The sequence below is a fragment of the Eubalaena glacialis genome, chromosome 16 (genome assembly GCF_028564815.1).
Source record: "Eubalaena glacialis isolate mEubGla1 chromosome 16, mEubGla1.1.hap2.+ XY, whole genome shotgun sequence".
Taxonomy (NCBI): Eukaryota; Metazoa; Chordata; class Mammalia; order Artiodactyla; family Balaenidae; genus Eubalaena; species Eubalaena glacialis.
The window spans coordinates 64,993,105-65,017,228 of record NC_083731.1 but is presented as its reverse complement, the minus strand read 5'-3'; the positions used below and the strand labels follow the sequence as shown (position 1 = coordinate 65,017,228).

At 36.2% G+C, this 24,124-nt stretch overlaps 1 protein-coding gene across 4 annotated transcripts in view; it reads right to left on the bottom strand.

Annotated features, from left to right (window-relative positions):
* NAA16 (N-alpha-acetyltransferase 16, NatA auxiliary subunit) overlaps positions 1-23,247 on the bottom strand; it is a 75,062-nt gene extending 51,815 nt beyond the window's left edge. For 2 of the 4 annotated variants that reach the window (XM_061170581.1, XM_061170580.1), the window contains exons 1-7: positions 22,955-23,247; positions 19,109-19,193; positions 17,415-17,519; positions 15,812-15,969; positions 13,308-13,442; positions 7,518-7,671; positions 4,733-4,852 (exon numbers count right to left, since the gene is read on the bottom strand). In XM_061170581.1, the coding sequence (XP_061026564.1) occupies positions 4,733-4,852; positions 7,518-7,671; positions 13,308-13,442; positions 15,812-15,969; positions 17,415-17,519; positions 19,109-19,193; positions 22,955-23,008 (811 nt within the window). In that variant the 5' untranslated portion in view covers positions 23,009-23,247. Of the gene's footprint in view, positions 1-1,873; positions 1,970-4,732; positions 4,853-7,517; positions 7,672-13,307; positions 13,443-15,811; positions 15,970-16,541; positions 16,551-17,414; positions 17,520-19,108; positions 19,194-22,954 lie in introns of those variants that run through there. The other 2 variants (XM_061170583.1, XM_061170582.1) reach the window with 2 other exon arrangements.
* Between the last annotated feature and the right edge of the window lie 877 nt (positions 23,248-24,124).

Genomic DNA, 24,124 nt, shown 5'->3' with positions numbered 1-24,124 from the left:
CAAGACCCCTCAACTGAGGCCTAGCTTGTAAAAAGATCCTTTTAGCATTTCAAAGACAATGTCCTAGAGGGTCCAGAATGATTCCACTTTAACCTAAATCACACTTCACATTCAACAACTGGCTCCAGGTTATCTTTCAGTAAAAATATACTTCCTACCTTATACACAAAAGGCCACCTATGGTATGATTCTAATTATACAAAATGTCCAAAACCAGCAAGTCCACAGGTACAGAAAGTTAGGTTAGTGGTTGCCTGGTGCAGGGGTTGGGGGCTGGGAGTGACTGCTAATGGACATGAGTTTTCTTTTTGGAGTGACGAAAATTTCCTGAAACCTGGGAGTGATGATGGTTGTGCAACTCCCTGAGCACATTAAAACACGGAGTTGCACACTTTAAAAAGTGAATTTTATGGTATGTGAGTTATATTTCAACAGGCTGTTATTTTTTTTAAAAAGGAGATAAAGAAATGTGAGCTCGAGCGTCTTCCAGAAAACGCTTTTACTAGGGAAATGCTCCTCTCTGCACAGTACATCCCACCTTGGAAATTCACAACTCATATACTGAAAGTTCTAGGAAGTCCTGCAGAAGCCTGATTGTTGTGTTTAACCAAAAGTTTCCCAAACTCATGTGACTGAAGAACATCTCAGTACACAGGCGTCCTCCCCACCAAGCCTATTAACATCCACTGGGACTTAATGTTCTCTGGAAAACATTAGGAAATCTGCCTACTTCACAAAGCAGAAACAAAACAGGGAGGATCAGAATACTATTCATCATTTACATAAATGAAAGGCACTATTTATTTATTTTTAAATAAATTTGTATCTACTGTCTAATCCAATACACTTCTAAGAGGTATTTCATGTATTTTTAAAGTCAGTCAAATAAAAAGCTTTTAATTTCCATTAATCTTTTGATAAAAAGAAAATAACAATTACTTAAACAAGTATTTCCATTGTAAATGAGAATTCATTAGAAAATATACTCCCCCCTTGCCCCATGCCTAGAATAGAGATTTTTAAGTTATATTAGCATTCTAGGGTCTGACTTGTATCAAAAGACATGCCAGAAGTCCCAATAAATAATTCATAATATATAGCACTTACAACTAAAAATAAAAGATGACTTTAAGAAAAAGGCACAATTTTGCATAAAATCATCCACAAAGTCATTAACTGAAGAGCTAATATACTCTTTACCTCCTATAAGCTCAATAGCAAATGAGTTCAGCTACATGCTACAACTCAGGTCAAGGTCATGAATATACTATTGTTCAACAGAAGCAAATCATAGAATACATACCACAGTGCTCCAATTTACATAAAGTACAAATGCAGGGTTTTGTTTTTATTTCTAGGGATACAAAATACATGGAGCTCTACAATAGCATGATAAAAGGCAAATTTCAAGAATGCAATCAACTCTGAGAAGAGAGGGCCTTGCACAGCATTGGTGATATTCTTTAACACTGTGGTGGGCACAAAGAGCTCACAACTCTTTCTTTGAATTTATGTCCTAAAAAGAAGATCTAGAATGTCAAAACTTCTACCACTTAAATCACAATACCTCGCATATAATTTGTCATCAATTCTAAGGAATTTAATTTACCTTCTAAATACGCTGTTTACTTTTTAAAGTCACATAAGAAAAACAATTTTATATAAATAACTTCTGACACTTAAAACCAACACAAAGCTAACAACGTAAATACTCTTAACAACATATGCATAACAAATAAATAACTGATCTCGCCCACCCCCAAGACTGGTGTAGATGTAAACTCTATTCCAGAAACAAGCTTTTAAAATGTGAATGGTGTTGAGTAATTTCAACAAGTAATTATTAGTGTTACAAAAGATTTCCTAGTATTACCTGGGACAAGATTCAAAGGTAATCTTCTAGGTGAAATTGCTCTGGGGTGCTGCTTACTAATTTCTTCATAAATTTGAAGCCTCTCTTCTAAAGTGCCTATTATCAGTAAATATGCATCAGATTCAAAGCATCAAAACTTTTATCTATGATAAAATGCTAATAAACTTTAAAAATTATGTTATAAATTAAAAATCACATTATCAGTATTAAAGCTGCTCTCAATTTTTGTAAGAATGACATTAAAAACTCTGTGGCAATGAAATAATCATTAAATCACCATTTTAAACCCAAAGTCCAGAGAAAACCAAAATTTCACCACAACAGATTCTACATCCAACTCTAATCATATACACACAAGACAGACTCAAGATACACTGCACTTCTCTGATATTCCTGCATGCACAACCCACGAAAAAGAAAATGTTCCTTATAACATATCTTACATAAATCCTCTAACCCAATATAACCCACATAAATCCAACAAAATTCTATAAAGCCTATTGATAGGCTTAAAGAAGCAATAGTTTTAGGGTCATGAATGCAATATTTTAAAAGATGAACTAAGTTGCTAAGGAGGTTTGACACTTAAAATCGTCAATGAAACTCTATTACAAAGAACTCCATTAGTTCATATTCCTGTCCAGGTACCAAAAAAAAGAACCCTGTTAGAACAGACTTTTAAAGTGGCAATTACTTCTCCCAAATATTATGATATAAAATATACTTCTAAAAGAAAGTTGTATCTTCCTTGTCAAGACCAACCTAATTTTATAGTACTAAATACAGGATCTATATGTAAACTACAGTAACAATCTGCAGAATCGGATCTGGGTCTAGTTTATTATTCTAAAATAATATCCTGCATAATTTACAAAGAGAGATTACATGCATTATTTTACATAAGCAATACGATAATTTACAGCAGAATTTTTAAGAAAAAGCAAACCCATTTTTAAACTATAAGGTTCTAGGTGGATTTTAATTCAGACCACAGAAATATAATTATTATAAAAATAACCCTTGGTGCTAGCAATCAAGCCACAGTAAATGCAGTGTTCAGTATCAAGATTATAAACACAGCACTTTAAAAAGTAAAGTCCGATTTTGTTTAGACTCCTTCCTTCCCCCAATAATACATTCTGGAGCTCCAATGTGGTTGAATTTTAAAAACTGGGATATGTGAAAAATTATTTTCACGTTCTGTTAATGATTTGGAGACTTCATGAAATACTAAGGACCGTTACACTAAAATTTACAAGAAGCCTATTGCATATTTTTAAAAAGCAGTTCTCATATTTATACCTAATCTTAGAGAATGAGACAAACTATGAGTATAAAAAATGTTCCCACTAACCCAGATAAAACAAGTCTTATAAATGTAGTTACACTGAGACAAAAACCAAACCATTTCAATGCCCTATTTGAAGTCACAAGTTGGAGCTCCAGAACCTACCATGGGGGAGAAAAGGTCCTAAGGAACCTAAAAAAATAATCAGTTTTATAATCAATATATTTTATAGTAAGCATGGATCCTGATATATGGAACATATTACATTCATTTTACTAAAGCAGTTAAGTGATTAACATGCCAGTAACTGGTAGTTTAAAGAAAAATCAGTTATCTCACATTTCCAACCTGCAGACACATGACTTTTGTCCTGTTTTTTTTTTTTAAAGACAGACTATTGATCTAATCAATATTTTTATTTTCTTAAAAACAATTATTTAAGGAACTTTTTTTAATAATTTGTGATATTAAATTTTAAATATACACAGAAAACCTGGATTCATGTATACAAGTGATTAAGATACAACAAATAAATTTTTCTCATAGCTCTTCCTACTATAAATGAATATGGGTAGCTACCTACTTACCATACTTTTTAAATTTAAAAATTCTGCTGTTTCAACACCTTCGAGTTTCATAATTATTTCATATTAGTTTCATAATTATTTCAGCCATATACTTACCCATGACTAAATACGATTTTAGCAATATTAACTGCTCCTAAAGATATTTAATTATGAGAATATTAGGGAAAATTTAGAATAATATTCTAGATTTCTGAAAAGGGTCAAGGTTATCAAATTTCAAAAGAAGATGTATACAATTTATTCTACACAAAGTAGCCTAGTTTGAAAGTAAACGAATAGTTTTTATGCTGATGCTATATACAACATACTCTCAGCAACATTTCTTTGGCCCAATTCTTATTCTTAGAGATTGACAGTAACAGTCCTCTAATTCTTTAAAAATACTAAATAATTATGACATTTCCCAGAAAGGGAATGCCCATTTTCTTCCCCACCACTCTAGTTAGTGTAAATTGGCAACATTTTAATGGATTAAGAAACCTAAAATAATCTGTAAGCATTTATCACTTAAATATAAATATCTGAATTCATTTTCACTCCCATGTTTAACCTGTAATTTTCCTAAATGGAAACATGCATGCTAAAACTAAAAATATGCATCCTCAAATATTCTTACAACTTTATATTTTACTATACTTCAAACACTAGCTAAGGGATTCCCTGGTGGCACAGTGGTTGAGAATCTGCCTGCCAATGCAGGGGACACGGGTTCGAGCCCTGGTCCGGGAAGATCCCACATGCCGCGGAGCAACTAAGCCCGTGCATCACAACTACTGAGCCTGCACTCTAGAGCCCGCAAGCCACAACTACTGAAGCCCGCACGCCTAGAGTCTGTGCTCCGCAACAAGAGAAGCCCCTGCTCACCACAACTAGAGAAAAAGCCCACGCGCAGCAATGAGGACCCAACGCAGCCAAAAATAAATAAATTAAAAAAAAAAAAAAAAACACTAGCTAAGAGAAGGTAGGAGAAAAATCATTACATACTAAGTTGTAGAGCTTTTTCCAAGCCTTCATAATAACACCAATTTTCTGCATTCCGATCAATCAAGTTTTTGAATACTTCGCTCGCTTCTTTTAATCGTCCCAATTTCAACAGCATTTCCCCTAAAATTAAGTTTAAATGTCACATTCATTTTGCTTAAACATTAAATACCTTTCTAATCCCAGAGATTTCACTAAGCATTATTAGTATAATAGATGTTTATGAAAGACAACTGTACAGTGCTTCCCTTTAGGGCTTGTTGCAGTTTAAATAACTAAACATAGATTAATTCACAGCTTGTCTTCAGAAATGAACCTTCATTTACACATTCTATTATACTAACATTCATTTTTGGCTCCCTCCCACACCATATATACGATATTAACTTGTTAGTAAAAAATCTTTGCATTATGCACATTTTTGTACACCCTTTAAAGTAACTAAAGTTACCTTATACATAGATTGGTAAATAATTCTAATGAAATATCCCTGTCTTCCTACTGCAAGATTTTTAATGTACTTTTCCTAATCAATTCTTATGTTAAACAATTCTCCATTCAATTCTCTTACTGTCCTTTCCAGGTCACTAAAACTGGAGAAGTTTAACTCACAAAACAATAACACTAAATACCACTTCACAGCAAGAAACTACACAAACCACGTTTACATGTGGGTCACCTCTAAGACGCAATTTCTTTTACTAAGCCATACAAATTGAAAGTGGGTATGGGAAATGAGAATCTAAATTTCTCAGGTAGGGACTTCCCTGGCGGTCCAGTGGTTAAGACTCCATACTTCCACTGCAGGGGGCGCGGCTTCAATCCCTTGTGGGGGAACTAAGATCCTGCAAGCCGCACGGCGCAGCCAAAATAAATAAATAACGAACTTCTCAGATAAAATGGAAAGCACACCTAAACAAGATAAAAGGCAGAATCTCAAAAAATATATCTCAACTTTCTATCCCTAAGCTTTCCCATTCCCTACAGAATCTGTTTCAAACAACCCTTTGAAATGTCTTCAGTCATACATACTATTTCAGCTTTCATCATCATATTACAGTGATTATTATATATATCATTTTACTATTTATTTTATTATATTGTGTATTACTCAAGCTCTACAGTAAGACTAACTAGGTGTAACTACCAGTTTTACCACTTTCTAGCTCTATGACTTTGAATAACTTACAAAACTTCCAGTTTCCATTTCCTTACCTGCAAAATATCAACTACATCAGTCTGTTTTTATGATAATCAACTGAAAAAATGTACTTAAAATGGTCAGCACACGACTTGGTACAAAGTGAACACACATAAACATTTACTAGTTAAAACCATAAACAGTACGTTAAACTATACTTGAATTCAAAAAATAATAAAAGGAGAAAAAAAGAACTATGATCGTGCCCCATTTCTCCACAAGAGTAGAGGATAGCAGTTAAAAGGATTCATGAAAAGACATGAAAGAACCTTAAATGCATATTGCTACGTGAAAGAAGCCAATCTGAAAAGGCTACATACTGTATGCTTCCACCTCTAATACATTGTGTAAAAGGCACAACTATGGAGACAGTAAAAGGATTACTGGTTGCCAAGGGTTGGGGGTAAGGAGAAACAGGCAGAGCAGAGGATTTTTAGGGCAGTGAAACTACTCTGTATGATACTACAATGGTAGTATGTAAAATGTCATCATACATTTTTTAAAACCTAGAGGGTGTACAACACCAAGAGTGAACCCAAATGTAAACTACAGGCTTGGGGGGAGGGGGGGGTGTGGGTAGGAGGAATTGTGCATGTGCAGGGACAGAGGGTATATAGGAAATCTTTGTACCTTCCACTCAGTTTTGCTGTGAACCTAGAACTGCTCTAAAAAATAAAGTCTATTTAAATTAAAAAAAAAAAAAGTAAAGGCTCTGAAGTCAGAAAGATATTTTTAGAAATTAACTCTACCTCCTGAAAGGCTGGGCAACTTGGGCAAGTCCTTAACCTTAGTTTCTTCAATATAAAAAGGGACAATAAGTAATACCCATGTTAGAGGTGCTAAAAAATTAAGTGAAATTAAGCAGTTTAAGCAATTACTATACTGTGAAACACAGAAGAGTAAATAAACCTTAGCTAGTATTTTTAAGCTTTAGAAGTCCTGCAACTACGAGATTTTAGTTTTAAACTAATTATTTATTTAGATGGACATTCTATTTAATACGGTGTTGCTCAGGAAATGGGTAATTGATGAGCAAAGCTATGTATAAAAAAGAAAATTTGTTTGACTTTGTTGAAAAACATTCTTAACAAACTATTTCTCAGAATCCTGTCTTCTTAATTAGCCCATAATGAAAATAAATGAATCTTGCTTTCATGAGGATCCCAAGTGTCATTTACTCTTCTCATTTTACTAAATATGGAGATAAATACTGGGGGAGGGGGTTGAATATGAAGGTAGTATAACATACTACTTAAGAAAATGGAATCTGGAGTCAAAATCCCTGCACTCAAATCCAGCACTACCCAGATTACTTAGCTGTGTGACTCTGGGCAAGTCACTTACCTCTCTGTTCCTCAGTTCCTGATCTCTAAAATGGATGTAACAACTACATCATAGGGTTGTTATGAAGAGTACATTAATTTTATTATTAAGCCATTACATTAATTAATAATGGCTTAATAATAAAGTGTTTAAAACATTGCCTGATATATAGTCTCATTTAAGTGTTCGGACATAATAAAGTATATAGGTTTTATTCTTTTCTTTAATTGAGGCCAATAAAAAAGAAAAAGCAGTTCAACTTACCTTTAATTTCTTCCACCAAAAGTTTATCACATATCTGTTTCTCATATGTTTCTATATGTTCCAAAGATTCCTGAAATAGATCTGCCTCCCTCATCACTTGATTCTGGTACAGTATCAGTTCACTATATTCATAGTCTATTTTGTTGGGAGGAACCTGAAAAAAATAACCAAATTATCTTACTTATATAATAATATAAAGCAGTTCCAGATCTTTAATTTAATTGCTTTCTCAGGACAGTCATTCACACAGACTTTAAAAAGCAACCCACAAGCAGTTACAAATAGAAGAGTGATTAACAGCAAAGAAGATTAATATATTCTTTAAAACAAATAAAGGAGTGGGGACTTCTGCCTACAGCAAAGTGAAGAGGTTAGCAAATCCTATTACCAAAGGAAAGTATAAAAATGATTAAAATCCTAAAGAATCTTCCAAAAAAAACTACTAGAACCCATAAAGGAGTTTAGCAAGAGGGTGTACAGAATACAAGATCAATATATGAAAATCAATTATACTTCTATATACTAGGAATGAACAACCTGAAAATGAAATTAAAATAATTTTCAAAATAGCATCAAAACGAACAAAACATTCAGGAATAAATTTAAGAAACAAGACCCATATACCAAAGAATACTCAATCCTTTTTTGACTCTATATTTATTCTCCCCAAATTGATCTAAAAATTCAATGCAATCCCTATCAAACTCTCAGCAAGCTTTCAGAAACTGATAAGCTGATGCTAAAATTCAAATGGAAATAAAAGGAACCCTGAATGGACAAAAGAATCTTAAAAAGAAAAACAAATTAGGAAGACATGTACTTCAAATTTCAAACATCCTTTAAAGTTACAGTAATCAAGACAGTGTGGTTGGTATTGGCATAAGGATACACATATAGATCAATGGAACAGAATACAAGGTTCAGAAATTAGCCCTTATAATCTGGTCAACCGATTTTCAACAGATGTGCCAAGACAATTCAACAGGGACAGGTTAGTCTTTTCAACAAATGACGGTGGGACAATTTAATATCCATATGCAAAAACCTTAGACACATACTTCATACCATTTACAAAAATTAACTCAAAATGGATCACAGACCTAAATGTGAGCGCTAAAACAATAAAAGAAACCTTAGAAGAATAGGAGAAAATCTTTGTGACCCTTTGCATAGAAGAAAAAACAGGTAAATTGGACTTCAACAAAATTATAAACTTTCCTCTTCAAAAGACACCATTAATAACATAAAAATACAAGTTACAGACTAGGAGAAAATATTTGCAAATGATCTATCTGATAAGGAACTTGTATTGAGAATATTCAAGAAACTCTTACAACTCAGCTGTAAGACAAATAACCCAACTATAAAATGGGCACAAGAGTTGAATAGACATTTCATCAAAGAAGAAATATAAATGGCTAATAAGAACATGATAAAATGCTCAATAGCATTAGTTGTTAGAAAAATGCAGAGACACAACCAAAACAGATACTACTACATATCCACTAAGATGGCTATCATCAAAAACTTGGACAGTAACAGGTGTGGGGGTGGGTAGGAACTGGAATTCTCACACACTGCTAGTAGGAATGCAAAATGGTTCAGCCACGTAGGAAGACAACTGGGCAGTTTATTAAAAAGTTAAATATATACTCACCATATAACCAAGTAATTTCATTCCTAGGTATCTACCCAAAAGAAATAAAAACATATGTCCACACAAAAACTTATGCACAAATGTTCATAGCAGCATTATGCATAACAACTAAAACTAAAAACAATATATATGTCCATCAATTAACGAATGGATAAACAAAGTGTTATCCATAGACTACAGTGTATCCATATAATGAAACAGTATTCAGCATTAAAAAGGAATGAACCACTAATACATGCTCTAATACAGGTGAATCTCAAAAGCATTCTGAGTAAAAGAATTTAGAGAGAAAACACTGCATTTGATTGCCGTTATTCGAAGTTTCCAAAAAGGGCAAATCTATAGAGACAAAAAGCAGATCAGTGGTTGGCTGGGGATGAGTGGAAACTGACAAATGAGCACAAAAGAACTTTTTGGGGGGGTGACGAAACATTCTAAAACTGGACTGTGGTAATGACTACATGACTATAAATTTACAAAAATAAAAATCTTTGAGATGTACAACTAAAATGTGCAAATTTTATGGCATGTATTATACCTCAAAAAAGCCTCTTATACCTCTTAATTATACTTATTATTACAAAAAATAAGAAAATTCCACACACCTAATTTTAACCATCAAATTGCAATAACACTGTATTTAAAATGAAAGAGTATTTATCAAACCCCAGTGAATATGGTACAGTACAACCTCTTATGGTAAGGACTTGATTCCTGGATAAAGACAAAGAACTAGTCTCAACAGAGTATTCTCTAGTTCGCAGTAAAAAGCTAAGAATCTAAGTAAACATGATGAACTTACCACACTCCCTTATGAGAATAAAAATAATAGAGGATTTAGAAATATATTAACCTATGAAAATAGAACATACGAGATTTCAACAAACTTCTGGGAAATGGAAAGCAAATGAAGAATAAGGGATGAAGTAAAACAGAAGAAGCTAAAGTCTAGAGCAGCTATACAGAGGAAATCTTTAGGGAGGGTGGCTATCTGCCCTGGAAAACACCAAACAAGGTCAGGATTCTGAAATGACAAGTAAACAGATGGTGCGGGAACGAGAAATGGGGCTCAAGATTAAGGGATTAACTGAAACGCTGACCCTGACCCCATTTCCATCAACTCAGCAGCCAAATCCTTGTTTAAAATATTACCCTGTAACCAAGCATCCATCCCACTCAAAGAGTCAAGAGCTGTTCTTCAAAGAAAGCAGATAGTCCCAAAGAACAGGATGCTAAGGCGGGGGGAGATATTCACTGCAGCATTATTCACAACAGTCAAGATATGGAAACAACCTAAGTGTCCATCAACAAATGAGTGGATAAAGATGTGATATATATATACAACAGAATAATATTCAGCCATGAGAAACAAGGAATTCCCGCCATTTGCTGGCTTAAGACAGAAAAGTGTAAGTATATTCCCTAATGTTATAAAGGTAACACTTAAAGAACCAGAAATATTCATATAACTATTATCAGGAGAATGGGGAAGAGACGGTGAGGTGACATAAAAGAACTATATACTACTCTATTGTAGCAAAAACCGTAGAGAATACCTAAAATACATATAAAAAAGTTGAACGTGCACTATTTAGACATATGGCGGGCTGTGTTCTTCCATGTCTTCTCTGAACTAGACTCTGGATAGCAAGGCAGGGACAGAAAGGTAGAATAGGGGACTGTTATCATGTGTACTCTGCAACGAGAATTACTGGATAAATGAAAAGAGAAAAAAAGTCTAGCACTCTAGCAGGTAAAATTAGTTTGGCTATCATTCCAAAAAACAATACCTTGCTTTTAGGGTAATGTGTCAAAAGAAAAAGTTTTCATCAGGAAAATACAAAGAGGATGATGTCAGGAAAACCGGGAGAGTAAAGAAAGAACTCCAAAACTTCACCTCTCCAAAAGAGCGAGGAAAGAACTGGCAAAAACTGTCAGACTCACCTTGGTTAACAAAGGCTTACAGCACACCTGGGGAGCATTTATTGAAGAAAACAGCTAGATCTTGGTAAGACCAGTGAGTTTTGTGTCATTTTAACTTGCCCTAATCCTATCCAGTGCTCTCCAGCTACACAGTAGCCTTGAAAAATAAGCTTGTATTCCCAGAGCAGCTTGACAGCCACCAGTGAGAACAATAAAGCTGGAGCTCTTTCAAAGCCTCATTCCCAAAGAACTGTAATTAACTGACCTATCTGTTGGTTCACTGCAAGCCTCCAAGTACAAGCCTAACACAGAGCTTGCCCAGAGCAAAAAAGCATTGGGGGGAAGGGAAGGGCCAAAAGTGCTTATTAAAAGTGATTACAGGCATGTGTTTTACCTTTATAGTGCCTGAAAGACAGCTAACAGTCAGGGCAAACAACAGACTAAACAAAAACCTTAAAGTAAAAGCTGGGAAATGTGATGCCCATAGGGGCTTTGAAAAGTCACACACATGTACAGAGTTACGCATATGTTCAAGAAAGACCTGAGAAAGCCCTAAACTCTCACCTCTTGCTGACCTTGAGACTCTGACCTTTCACCTTAAGAGGCGAAAGCTAAGGCAGAGTTGTAAACTGCCTGGCTGAGTGCTAAAGCATACATACACCAACACACCCACAGAGAAATTTAACAAAACTACAAGTTGGCTCTTTGACAAGATCTACAAAATTGACAAACCTTTAGCTGGAATGACCAAGAAAGAAAGAGAGAAGATTACTAAAATTGAGAATAAAAGCAGGGACATTACCACAAACCCTACAAAAATAAAAAGGATTATAAAGGACTATTATGAAAAGTTGTATGCCAACAAATTAGATTACCTAGATGAAACGGACCAATATTTACATAAGAACTAACACCATCCATCACAAACTCTTTCAAAAGAGGGAACACTTCCCAACTCATGCCATGAGGCCAGACACAGACATCAAAAGAAAAGTACAGATAATATCTCTTATTCCAATATCCCTCACTAATAATCAAAGAAACACAAATTAAAAGAATAATGAGGGAATTCCCTGGTGGTCCAGTGGTTAGGACTTGGAACTTTCACTGCTGAGGGCCCAGGTCCAATCACTGGTCAGGGAACTAAGATCCTGCAAGCCATGCGGCACAGCCAATAAATAAATAAATAAATAAAAATTTAAAAAGAAAATAATGAGATAAACTTCTTCACATCCAGAAGAATGGAAAAAATAATAAAGCTGACATCAAGTGTCAGTAAGGATATAGGCAAACAACAACCATAAAACCTTGCTAGTGGGCATGTAAATTAGTACAGATGCTTCAAATTAGTAAAACTAAACACACAGAGCCACAACTCTGCAATTCCAGTTTTAGGTATAAACTGAAGAAGAACTCACAAATGTGGCTAATGAAACAGCAGACAAGAATATTCACTGCAGCACTAATTTTTAATACAGACAAAGTAGAGTAGATTAACTTTAGCTTATTTATATAACAGAACACCAAACAGCAGTTTAAAATGGATAAACTAGTCAACATGTATCAACATAGATATATCTCAAGAAATGTTGAATTTTAAAAACTACATGTCATTCATGTAAAATTTTAAATATACAAAATAATAGTTTGTAACTTTCATGGACTTACTTAAACATAATGTAAACATGACTAGAAATGATCTATACCAATTTCAGAATAGTGGCTACCTCTAGGGGGGGATGTGGGAGGACTTCAGCTGTTTCTGTAACATTTCTTTAAAAAATAATTAAATCTAGAGCAATTACGGCAAAATGTTAACATCTTTTTAATTTCTCTTGTGACACACAGTATATTTTTTGTATTTTTCTATTTTACACACATATTAAAATGTATTTATTAACATATTTATATAAAATATAAAGCAATATATATTAGAGAAACAATTCCCATAGTCACAAAACTATTTTCATTTTCATGTATTCTTTTCTTTATTGACTTGAATATTGCTGAAATTATAGTATACAAAAATCTTTATATTATTTATTTTGTATTAAGAATTCTTTGTTTTAACTTCTTCCAATTATTTCAAAAAATTTTCAAGTTCTTCCATAGGTCTGAAAGACTAATTCGTGCTTGGGGGTGGAGGCAATATAGAAGTTAACTATTTTAGTTTATGAAGGCAGAAGAAAACGTTAAAATGCAGTTCTTACTTGCTGAGTTTGTCTAAATTCTTCCAATAGTTTTAGTGCCATATCATAATCTTTCAGTAAGTGGTATGCAATAGCATATCCAATCCAGGATGCACGTTGTGTTGGGCGCAACTGAAGAAGCTGATATCTCGTCTCCTTTAAAAAAAAAAAATTTCTTTAAAATTTTTTTCACTTTCTTAAGTTTCTCTAAAATATAATTCATCACAGAGTTTTAAGAAAAAATACCTTTAATTCCTTTCTAATGAATTCAACGAACAAACATCTCTGAACTCCAAAATAAAACAGAAATACTTTTTATGTTCCTGATCTAAACTTAAGTTCTAGAATACCCTGTAATGTAATGTCCTTGGGGTCAATGTTTTTAGACTGCCTTATAAAATTACCTTTATAAAATGAGAATTTCTTCTGGTAACTAAACATTTCAGAAGAGAGACTAAGATAGCTTTTTATGAAACTAGAGTTTACTGTTTATAATATTGTTATATGAAATCACAACATATTTTACATTATTATAATAGGCCCCAGAGATAGGATGGACACAGCCAGGGAAAACACTCAAACATCTGACTGGACTTTTCTAGCAGAAACACCACTGCTGCTACTCTAAGGCAGTTCAATATCTACGACATTAGGGAGAAAACACCAGAAATTCCACCATGGCTGCTCCAGAAGAATCAAGATACCTTCAGACCAGCAGAAAATCTAACCTCCCTACACAGCTCCCACTTCCTCATAGCTCATATCTGCCTCCAACTTTTAGGCAAGTGCAACTTTGCTTGGCCAAACACGGTCTCATGAAGAACACTGGCTGCAATGAGTTTTGAAAATGTAATGTTTAGCTTCTGTGACTCTGTTGTTGGAATGGGTGCCGTCCATCCACGCTACATGCCACAAGGAGAACCATGATCAGATATTTTTAAAAAAAGATATCTTCAACAAAACAACTTAGACAATATCACTCCTCTACATTCATGTGTAAATGTCTGCTTCTTTTAGGCATATGGCATTAAGCTCTACCAGTGTATCACCCTTACTTTCACTGTTGCTTCTCTGTCACTCCCCCACTTCATTAAAGTCTGACTCAGTTTTCATCTCTCTACCAAATTCTGCCATTATTCTGGGCAAATGCAACACTGTGGATCACCTATCCAATAACCTATCTTCTTAGATCCACGATTTCCTCATCTACAATGATCTCTACCCCACTTCAGGAACCCACTTCCACCACCACACCCTAGACCTTACTGCCACCCAGAAATCATAAATTCAGATACTCACTCTAGCTACAGCTCCTATGCTGCCAACACTGTCACTCAGTGACCTTCCTGCCCTTGTTCTTGGACACCACCAGTACCTCTAGTTCCTTGAATCCTTCACTTCTAACCACCAGCTCTTTTATCTTCATTTATTTCACTACCCTTCCTAGCAACCAGTCTCTCGCCATTACTAATTTCTTTACTTAATTTCTAAAGACAACTGATTTTAACTCTCACCAAACTTAGGCTGCTAAGCCCTAATGAAGAAAAATCACACAATCGTGATGAATGGTACCATTATTAAGCTCAGCAGAACCCTTGAACCTTCTGCAAAAATCTATGCAAAGACTTACATGGCAGTAGAAGGACAACAGTAAAAAAGTAAATGAAAAAAGACTTATCTAAACAGAACTATTAAGAGTTGGTAGCCTCCTTCACATGAGAAAGTGAGATAATTCCATTTTGGACATACTGAATTTAGGAAACTAAGTGGAGTAAGCACATGGAGATGCCCAGAGTTGAAGATAACAGTGTGAAGAGGCCTGGGACTACATTTATGGCAATCCTCACAATATTTTGTATTTTCTAACCCATAATGAAGAATGCTAATTAATCTCCACATTTAGATTTTAATTATAAAAGCTCTGTTTACCAAATTTGTAAATATCAAGCCCACAAAGAATATAGTACAGCATTAGCACATAGGCGATATTCTAGCTTTTCAAAAAGCATTAAATGAGGGACTTCCCTGGTGGTGCAGTGGTTAAGAATCCACCTGCCAATGCAGGGGACACGGGTTCAAGCCCTGGTCCGGGAAGATCCCACATGCCACGGATCAACTAAGCCCACGAGCCACCCACAACTACTGAGCCCACGCACCACAACTACTGAAGCCCACGCACTTAGAACCCATGCTCCACAACAAGAGAAGCCACCGCAATGAGAAGCTTGCACACCGCCAATGAAGAGAAGCCCCTGCTCGCCACAACTAGAGAAAGCCCGCACACAGCAATGAAGACCCAATGCAGCCAAGAATAAATGAATTAGTTAATTAATTTTTTTAAGAAGTATGCAGTTCCACTACTATTATTGGAAGGAAGATCCAAAGTGACTCTTCCCTTCTACTACAGACTGTAATGAACAATCAAGTCTACACGATCTTGTCGTAAGTTCACCTCATTCTGAATTCACATGCTTTTAAACTATATCTATTGTAAAAACATGTACATTTAAGGCTAAAGTACTTACTCGATAACCTTCAAGGTCTCTCATTTGGATCTGTAACAGAGAGAGATCCCTCAAAATTTGCAGATTATCTTTATCTAATTTGAGGGCATTTCGGTAACACTTAATAGCTTCATCATACTTCTTATCAGAACGCTGCAAGAGTCCATATACATGCCAACCTATTAAGTTAAGGAAACAGACATTCACAGATACTAGAATACACTATGCTACATGTCTAATAGAAAACTTACCTTAACAAAATGGTATTTTGTTTGAGATTTACTTCAAAATGATCTGGCATCAGAGGGAGGGGGATAGTAAGCAGGTGATAAAATATGAAACCAGATCAGCCTTGATTGACAACTGCTAAGTTATTGAAGTTAGCTGATAGGCAGATAGCGGTGCATTATTCTATTCTATTTTTGTACATGTCTGAAATTTTCCATAATATATTTTTAAGTAAACTTAGAAAATTATTGGTAAAAATTCTTCACGTTGTCTACCTCCATCCCCTCACTTTCCTATGCCAGCACCTCAACACTCACTTATCCTCCAACACTATGTATGGAAACAGAATATATACAAAAATTGCAATTATCTTTTAAAACAAGTATATATTCAATCAATTATAAAACAACATGTAAGCATCAGTTAATTCACTAGTGATATTAAAGACCACAAAAATTAAGTTTTTATTTAATGTAAAGTCAAGTCTTAGGATATCTTGGAGCCAAAAGACTATCATACTTACATGCCCTCTCTCTTCGCTCTGGGGTAAGCACTGGGATAAAGAAATAAGTATTTAGTATTTTGAGAGAACCCTAAGCTAAATATGTAAAAACACCACTAAGACTACTGATGTTCAACACTGGCCAATAGCTAGATGATTTAAATGTTAAAAATTAAGATACAAGGGTAATATGTGAAAATGTTGTAAGTATATAAATAGGTAAAACAGAGATTAAAACAATTTCAACAATCCATCCCTAAAGAATATTTTTGGTTTTTTAACAAACTGGGATACTAGTCAATGAAAAATACAATTATAAGTACTCAGTGAAGTAACAGCTAAGTCCCTGTGCAACAGAAACCAAGCTGAAAAATCAATATAATATTTAATACTAAATAAAATCTATTTTACATCAAGTTGCTTCTGAATTTTTCTCCTAAAATTTCTGAAGGAAAGTTTAAGGAACTTTTAAGGAACACAAGTTTTACTATACAGGTAAGTACTATACAGGTAAGTCATTATTTGGAACGAGGAAAGTATCACTCAGTTTATGGATGTATAGGGAAAAAAATGGGTTTTAAATCACATATAATTATTAGTTACTATTCTCTCACACTCAGCACAACTGCAGTAAATATACAGTGCATAGTAATTCTCTTTAAAATACTCCAATAAACAAAAAAAATAAGAAGTAGGGAACAGATGAAACTAATATTAAAAATGTTGATAATTATTGAAACTTGATAATGGGTACATAAAGTTCCTTACATTCACTCTTCCATATAGTTTTAAATTTTTTCATAGTGAAGTTTTTTTTTAATTTGAGTTAGAAAAAACTCATAAATGGAAAATACATAAATGAAATTAAACTATTCAACTACTGCAAAAGGATACAGACATGACTCTTGACATCATTACGAAGTCCTTTACGAACAAATTCATACGCCTCTTCTTTTTTTCCTAAGCAGTTCAATGTTAATCCTTTCATAGCCAAAGTCTCTGAAAAATATTTTTAACCTCTATTTACACATGAAAAATTCAAATTATTCTCTTAGCACTATTTTAATATCTGAGCTCTACCAATACTTAACATTATTCATCCTTTTAATCCTATAGTTAGAGGAATTTCTCTCCAAATAAAAAAAGTAAAAGTATATTTATGTATGTGCTTAAAGCTTAGCCCAAGTCCTTTTCTGAAATTCCTCAGGCTGGGACTGAGTTGGTAAAATGCCTTCTGCCTTTCTGAAGACTCTATAAAGGAGGTTAAGATTATTCTGCTGAAAAAAGGTAACACAGCAGGGTCCTGAGTCCTGTTGAGTTAAATCTACTGCAACAGACCTCAGCTTTCACCTGAGATCAATCTTACTAAGAATCAAATCATCTGATTTATACCCCACAAAATCATTCAATCTACCTTAAAGAGATGTACACAATTTAAAAATCACCTTACTCATTATTGGAACGACTTCATTTTTGGCTGCAAGTTTATTCCAATGAATCCCAGTTAGGCTAATTAACATCAGTTTGCATTTGAAAAGCACGACACTGGACTACGGGAGTGGCAACCCAAGAATATGTTGAAGGTAGTTAATCAAAGATTGTTTAGAATGAAATAATTCTCTGAATAATCCACAAGAAGGGAATTTGACAAGAACAATGGTTTTCAAACTGTTCTCTATGGACTATGGTTTTCAGAACGGGTGATCCAGCAGTCCAGGCCCCTATGACCAAACATCTTATTTTATCTGTTTTTACATAATGAATTTCCCCACGAGCTCCCATTTGGATAAGGGTTCCACTGCTAAACAGCTTGAAAACAAGCTTTAATTTCTAAAATTCTATGAAATTACTTCTGTCCCTTTCCTTCAAAGAATGTTTTAAGTGTTATTAGAAAGCTGAGTAGGGTCAGCCTTTTTTTCCCAAAAAGATGGTCTCAATAATTACTCAAGTCTAATATTCAGAAACCCAATCAGCTTTGCTCTGCTACAGGACCATAATTTACATGTCTAACCTGATCCATCCTTTTACCAAACACTGGTCACCAGTGAAAAAGGATGAGACAAGCAAATACAGACTTACTAACATCAGTGCTAGAAAAACAACCCAAGATAATACAATGGTAAATCAGTAGTATCTTATTTACATATGAAGGTTAGCAGATATATAAAAAATACATCTACCAAAAAATAAAATGCCTTTGATTGTATCTTAATACTGCTTTGGTGTTGCAAATATTGTTCTAATTTTACACATTAGAAATCAAAGGATAAACTTAAATTCTATTCAAAGTAACAAATGAAATCAGGTCTATAAAAAAAAATACAGGTATATCTGCCAATCACCAATATATCAACCAATCACTTCTCATCTAAAAGTAAAGACTGTAAATATACCTAAGCATAATAGAAGTAATCTAGAATAAGAATGATATGAGGCATATCTGAAAACGTTAAACATTTATGCACTCTAATAGAGAACTACAAGGCCATGGAATCTGGGAAGTATTCTTCTTTCACTGTTGGGAATCCTATCCATCTGATTTTAGAATTAGATTTCCCCAAAGTAATCTCTCATAGGTGAGATAATACCTCCATGTTCAGCAAATTTTGGATTTGAAAGAATCATCTTGCAAAACTTGAGGCCATTTTTGTATTGCTTCTGTTCATAACATTTCTGTAAAGAAATATGAACAAAAATTATTATATAAAATGAATACACATGTAGCAACTTTTCATTCCATTATATAAATTCTAAATTCAAGATCCAAAATTAGGTCTAAAACATATGTGATGGAAAGGTTTTGTATCAATTCGTATCAGTTATAACATGAAGTTTACCTCTGTTACCTACTCCTTGCCAAACTATTCTGGTATCTGAGTATTTTCACTTTTATAGAAGATAAAGAAAAAAACACCTTAACTGTCAACCAACACACTGCTACAGCTTTCTTTTATTCAAAATCCAAAAGCAAAAACATATGTGATAACACAGAAAAATACTAGAAACTGCATTAAAAGTCTTTGCTACTTCAAGAATGGAACCAAGGCATACACACACAAAAATACTGCTATTTACTGAGCAACTAACATGTGTCTGTACAAAACTTGCTATAACTCATAACAACTCCTTAAGGTAGGTGTCATGACCTCCACCTTACAGACGGAGAAACTGAAACTTAAAAGTCCATTAAATTAATTTATAAGTGGCTCAGCTTAGTTGCAAACTCTCTTCTGACTCGAAGACTATGGTCTTTCCATCACTTGTAGTCCAATCCAAGTGTAAGCAAATCTCTTACACTTGTATTAGACTAGATTTATTTAGGAATAAACCCTCTTTATTCCTCAATGCCACCAGCCAGGCTAAGTAATCACGCCTGCCCTCCACAGCCATTAACCACCAGAACACAGCATCTTTAACTCAATCTCTCACTTACGTGGTTACGGGTTTTCTTTTTAGTACTCAACGTGCCAAGCTCATCCCCACCTCAGGGCCTCTGCACTTGTGTTCCTTCCACCCCCTGAAATGTTGTTCCTCCCCACATCTTCCCATGGCTGATTCCTTACGATCAAGTTTTACATATCATCTACCTGACAACTCTATCTAATACTGCCGGCCTCTTACAGCACCCCCCAAAACACTCTATCATATTACTCTATTTTCTACACAGCGCTATCATTTCCTGACATTCTTACTCATTTTTGTACTTTTTTAGTGTCTATCTTCCCCACCATACTGTAAGCTCCTGAGAACAGGGATCTTGCCTATTTTAAACACTGCTGCATCCTCAGGTTCTAGACAAATAAGAACTGCTCAATACATAGTCAATATATACAGTCAAGTTCAAAGCAAAACAGTACCAGCAAAGGAGGAGGAAGAGATTAATTCTTGCCAACAGGGGTGGGATATGGAGAGGAGAATTAGAAAAGTATTCATAGAAAAAAATCTTTAAATTAAGGCTTCTTGATTGCCTATGGGGAAGAGAACTTAGTGGTTGGGAAACAGGATAGGAAAACCTGAATTTTGAACCATGCGAATATATTACGTATTCCAAAAATATTTAAAAAAAAAAAAAAAAAGCAGAAGGAGCTACTGGGGAAGAGGAAAAGAAGAGAAAAAAATTTTTTTTCTGCCTTATCAAGTGATCTGGAAGTAATAATATCATACTACCAATAACAGTAATAGTAATAGTTAACACTTATTGGAAGCACTTACTATGTGTCAGGCACTGTTCTCATTTACTCCTTACTTAAATACCAGGAAAGCCTACGAGATACACGTTATCTACATTTTAGATGGAGAGACTGAGGCACAGTTACTGAGTTTACACAGCTAGTAAGCGTCAGAGCCACAATTCAAGCCCAGGTAGTCATCTCCAGTATCCGAGTACTCAGGTTAAAGAAAAGTCTTAAGTTCAGTAAGGAATATCTACTAAGTAGAAAAGATAGACTCTAGTTTCAACTTTGCTACTAACCAGACGAGAACCTTAGACACTTAGTCATTTACCATTCCTGGGTTTGATTGTCTCATTTGTAAAAGAGGGCCTGCAATAGCTCCAAAATTCAACAAAACATAATGCTAACAGCCAGTCTGGGGAATAAGATAGGCAGGTACAAGCCATGCAGAACATGTGATAAGCACCCTGGTGAATTTGTATGGGTGTGTTTCAGTAAAACGATAATTTTTAAAAAATTACTGTTGGTGGCAAAGCATTTTGGTCCACCAACCAAACTTTAAAGAATAATTTTATTATAGACTTCTGTTTGCTATGGAATTTGTCATAGTAAAACTTTACCCACACTTACTGCAATTTGAGACGATCAAATCATTCACTTTTGCAGTATCCTCCTAAATTCATATAATGTTATAATAAACATTACATACCCAGATAAAAAATGTTTAGCATTTCCCAATTTATTTGGGGATAAAATTAACTCTGCAGTGGTCTTTACATTTTTTTTTATAACTAGAGTAATAATAAATCATATAATTGTTTTTCATTATGCTACTGATAACATGATTTGAACTAGAAAATATCCATATAGAGAGAAAATAAGTGTCTGTCATCTTTTAGGTATAATACCAAATGTCCTGAAATCCAACAATTTATAATTTTTCATTAACATGTTTCAGTTTCCTTAGACCAAAAAAATAACAACAAAACACCCCACCCAAAAGGGGCAAAAAAGTTCACTTCTCCAATTCCACACTGCGAAAAATACAAGGGTATGAGAAAAATGAAAGTAAAATAAAGAAAAAAATATATGCAAAGTCGAATGAAGCAATCTGCCACAATGCTTTAATTAGATTTATGTTTTTACACTCGTTTCTCATCATTTGCGCAACACTAAACACCATATAAAATTAAGACAAAATTTTCATCCCATTTACTATGTAGCTTTTGTAACATTCTGAAGACTAAGTGTGACGTTTCTATTCGGCTTGCAACAGAACAGCTACTGTGATTTTTTTTTTTATCTGCAGTTGCTTATACTTTATTTTATATATAATAAAGGTAAGCAACAGCTAATGGTCATATAACCAACAGAAGCTCTGATTAATAAATTCACCCTTAAAATCTAAACGCTGGTTTTCAGATGAAAGACAATCAGTCTCCAGTGTCTATTGAGAAAAGCAAAGGCATGTTGCCCCTCCTCCCTGGAAAACCGTGAAGGTACCAGGACGGTGACACATAACCCACAGAAAACTCCCCTCTCCACCCGGCCGCCGTCATCATTACGGGGCCATTATTCAGGTTTCTGCTCGGAATCAAAGTAAATGCACCCCTCAAGTGCAATACCAGCCAGTCCGCGCGGCTTTAACCACTTACAGGGCCTGTACGAGTTAAAAACAATCAGAGCTGTGTTCGGCTTTAGAACTTAGAAATGCAGTTCGAGTCACTTACTTCCCAAAGAGGATTAGTACGACACACCAAAAATAGGCAAACTCCCTACCAAAGGAAGGATGAGTCTCCGACGTTTTAGTTTCCCGTAACCGGTATAAATCGGATCCCACCCCATTACAGGATCGCTCCCGCTTTCATAGGTGTCGAGGTGCGCTGTGCAATAGATTCCACATAAAGCAGTGAACGAACACCTGGACGCGGGGATGCCGGCAAAAGTAACTGGGGTGGACCGGGGGGAGGAGGTCGCGAGGCCGGCCGCCAGGCGCCGCAGAGGGCATGGGCCACTCCCGGCCGGCGCGCCCAGGCCCAGGGTGACTGCGGCGGGAAGATTCTGGAAGGAGCGGCCGCGGAGGGAGGGAAGAGAGCCGGGTGGCGGGCCCTGCGAGGCGGGGGTAGGCCATGCGGGTTCGGGCACAAACAAAGAACCCAGGGGGGGCCGGGCCCGGCCGCGCAGGCGCCATCGCCGCCGGACCGCTCGCCGCGCCAGGCCCGGGGCTGCCGGGGGTGGGCGGCGCAGCCACCGGCCACTCACCAAGATGCGTTTGAAGAGGTTGTTCTCCTTTGGCGGCAGCTGCACGTTCGGCATCGCGGCTGGCGAGAAAGCTGGGTGCCCACGCGCTCCGTTTCGCGGGATGGGCACCGGGACAAGCCGCGGCTAAGAGTCGGGCTGCGGGCGACGGGTCAGTTCATTGGCCTAGACTTGGGGCTGAGCAGCCTGGGCAGAGCTGTCGTGCAGGGCTGGCAATGGAAGAGGAAGCCGGTCTGCGTAGGATGCCCTTTAGCCCCAGCCTTGCTTTGGGGCAAGCGGCGGCAGCTCCCGCACGGGGCAAGATGGCAGCTAGGGCCCGCCCCTCTCGAGCGAGGCGGCGTGCGCATGCGCAGGGCGCCCCGCGGCTAGGAACTGGGGGCCTGTGTTAGGCGGTCGCTTCTGTCACCTGCACCCAGGCCCCGGGTAGCGCTCTTACACTGTAGCCGTTCGTAAGTCGCTGCCTTGTATTGTGCTTTGGTTGTTAGGCTTCTGGCCCAAGATAATGTTAGTTATATCAGAGTCTGACTTTTTTGATTTCTCTCCAGTCAGGAATTTAAACAGCGCTGAACTCAAAGTAAATTTCCTGATGTAGGACGAACTTGTTTTCCTTATTTTCTCCCTCGACTTAGACTTTAAGAGAAGCCTTTTCTCTCCAGGGCAGAGCAAAGAAGTATTCACAACGTATGTCAGGTCACTGGGCAGGACTTGAAAAGGGCTAATGTGAAAGCACGTTTGAAATATCAGAGACAAATATTCTCAGCAGTTTAGAACACCTCACATTGTCAGTGAGAATTACGGTGGTTTTATGGGGCGCCTGATTCCCCAGGTCTACCTACGTTTTCTCCTCAGATGGTTCTCCTTTATACAAGCCCTATAATAATGAAAGAAAAAAGATTCAAACCCAGGATCTTACAACTCTGGGGCGCTTTCTACCATACATAAAAGGCAGCATAGTGGGGCTTCCCTGGTGGCGCAGTGGTTGAGAATCTGCCTGCCAATGCAGGGGACACGGGTTCGAGCCCTGGTCTGGGAAGATCCCACGTGCCGCGGAGCACCTGGGCCCGTGAGCCACAACTACTGAGCCTGCGCATCTGGAGCCTGTGCTCCGCAACAAGAGAGGCCGCGATAGTGAAGAGGCCCGCGCACCGCGATGAAGAGTGGCCCCCGCTTGCC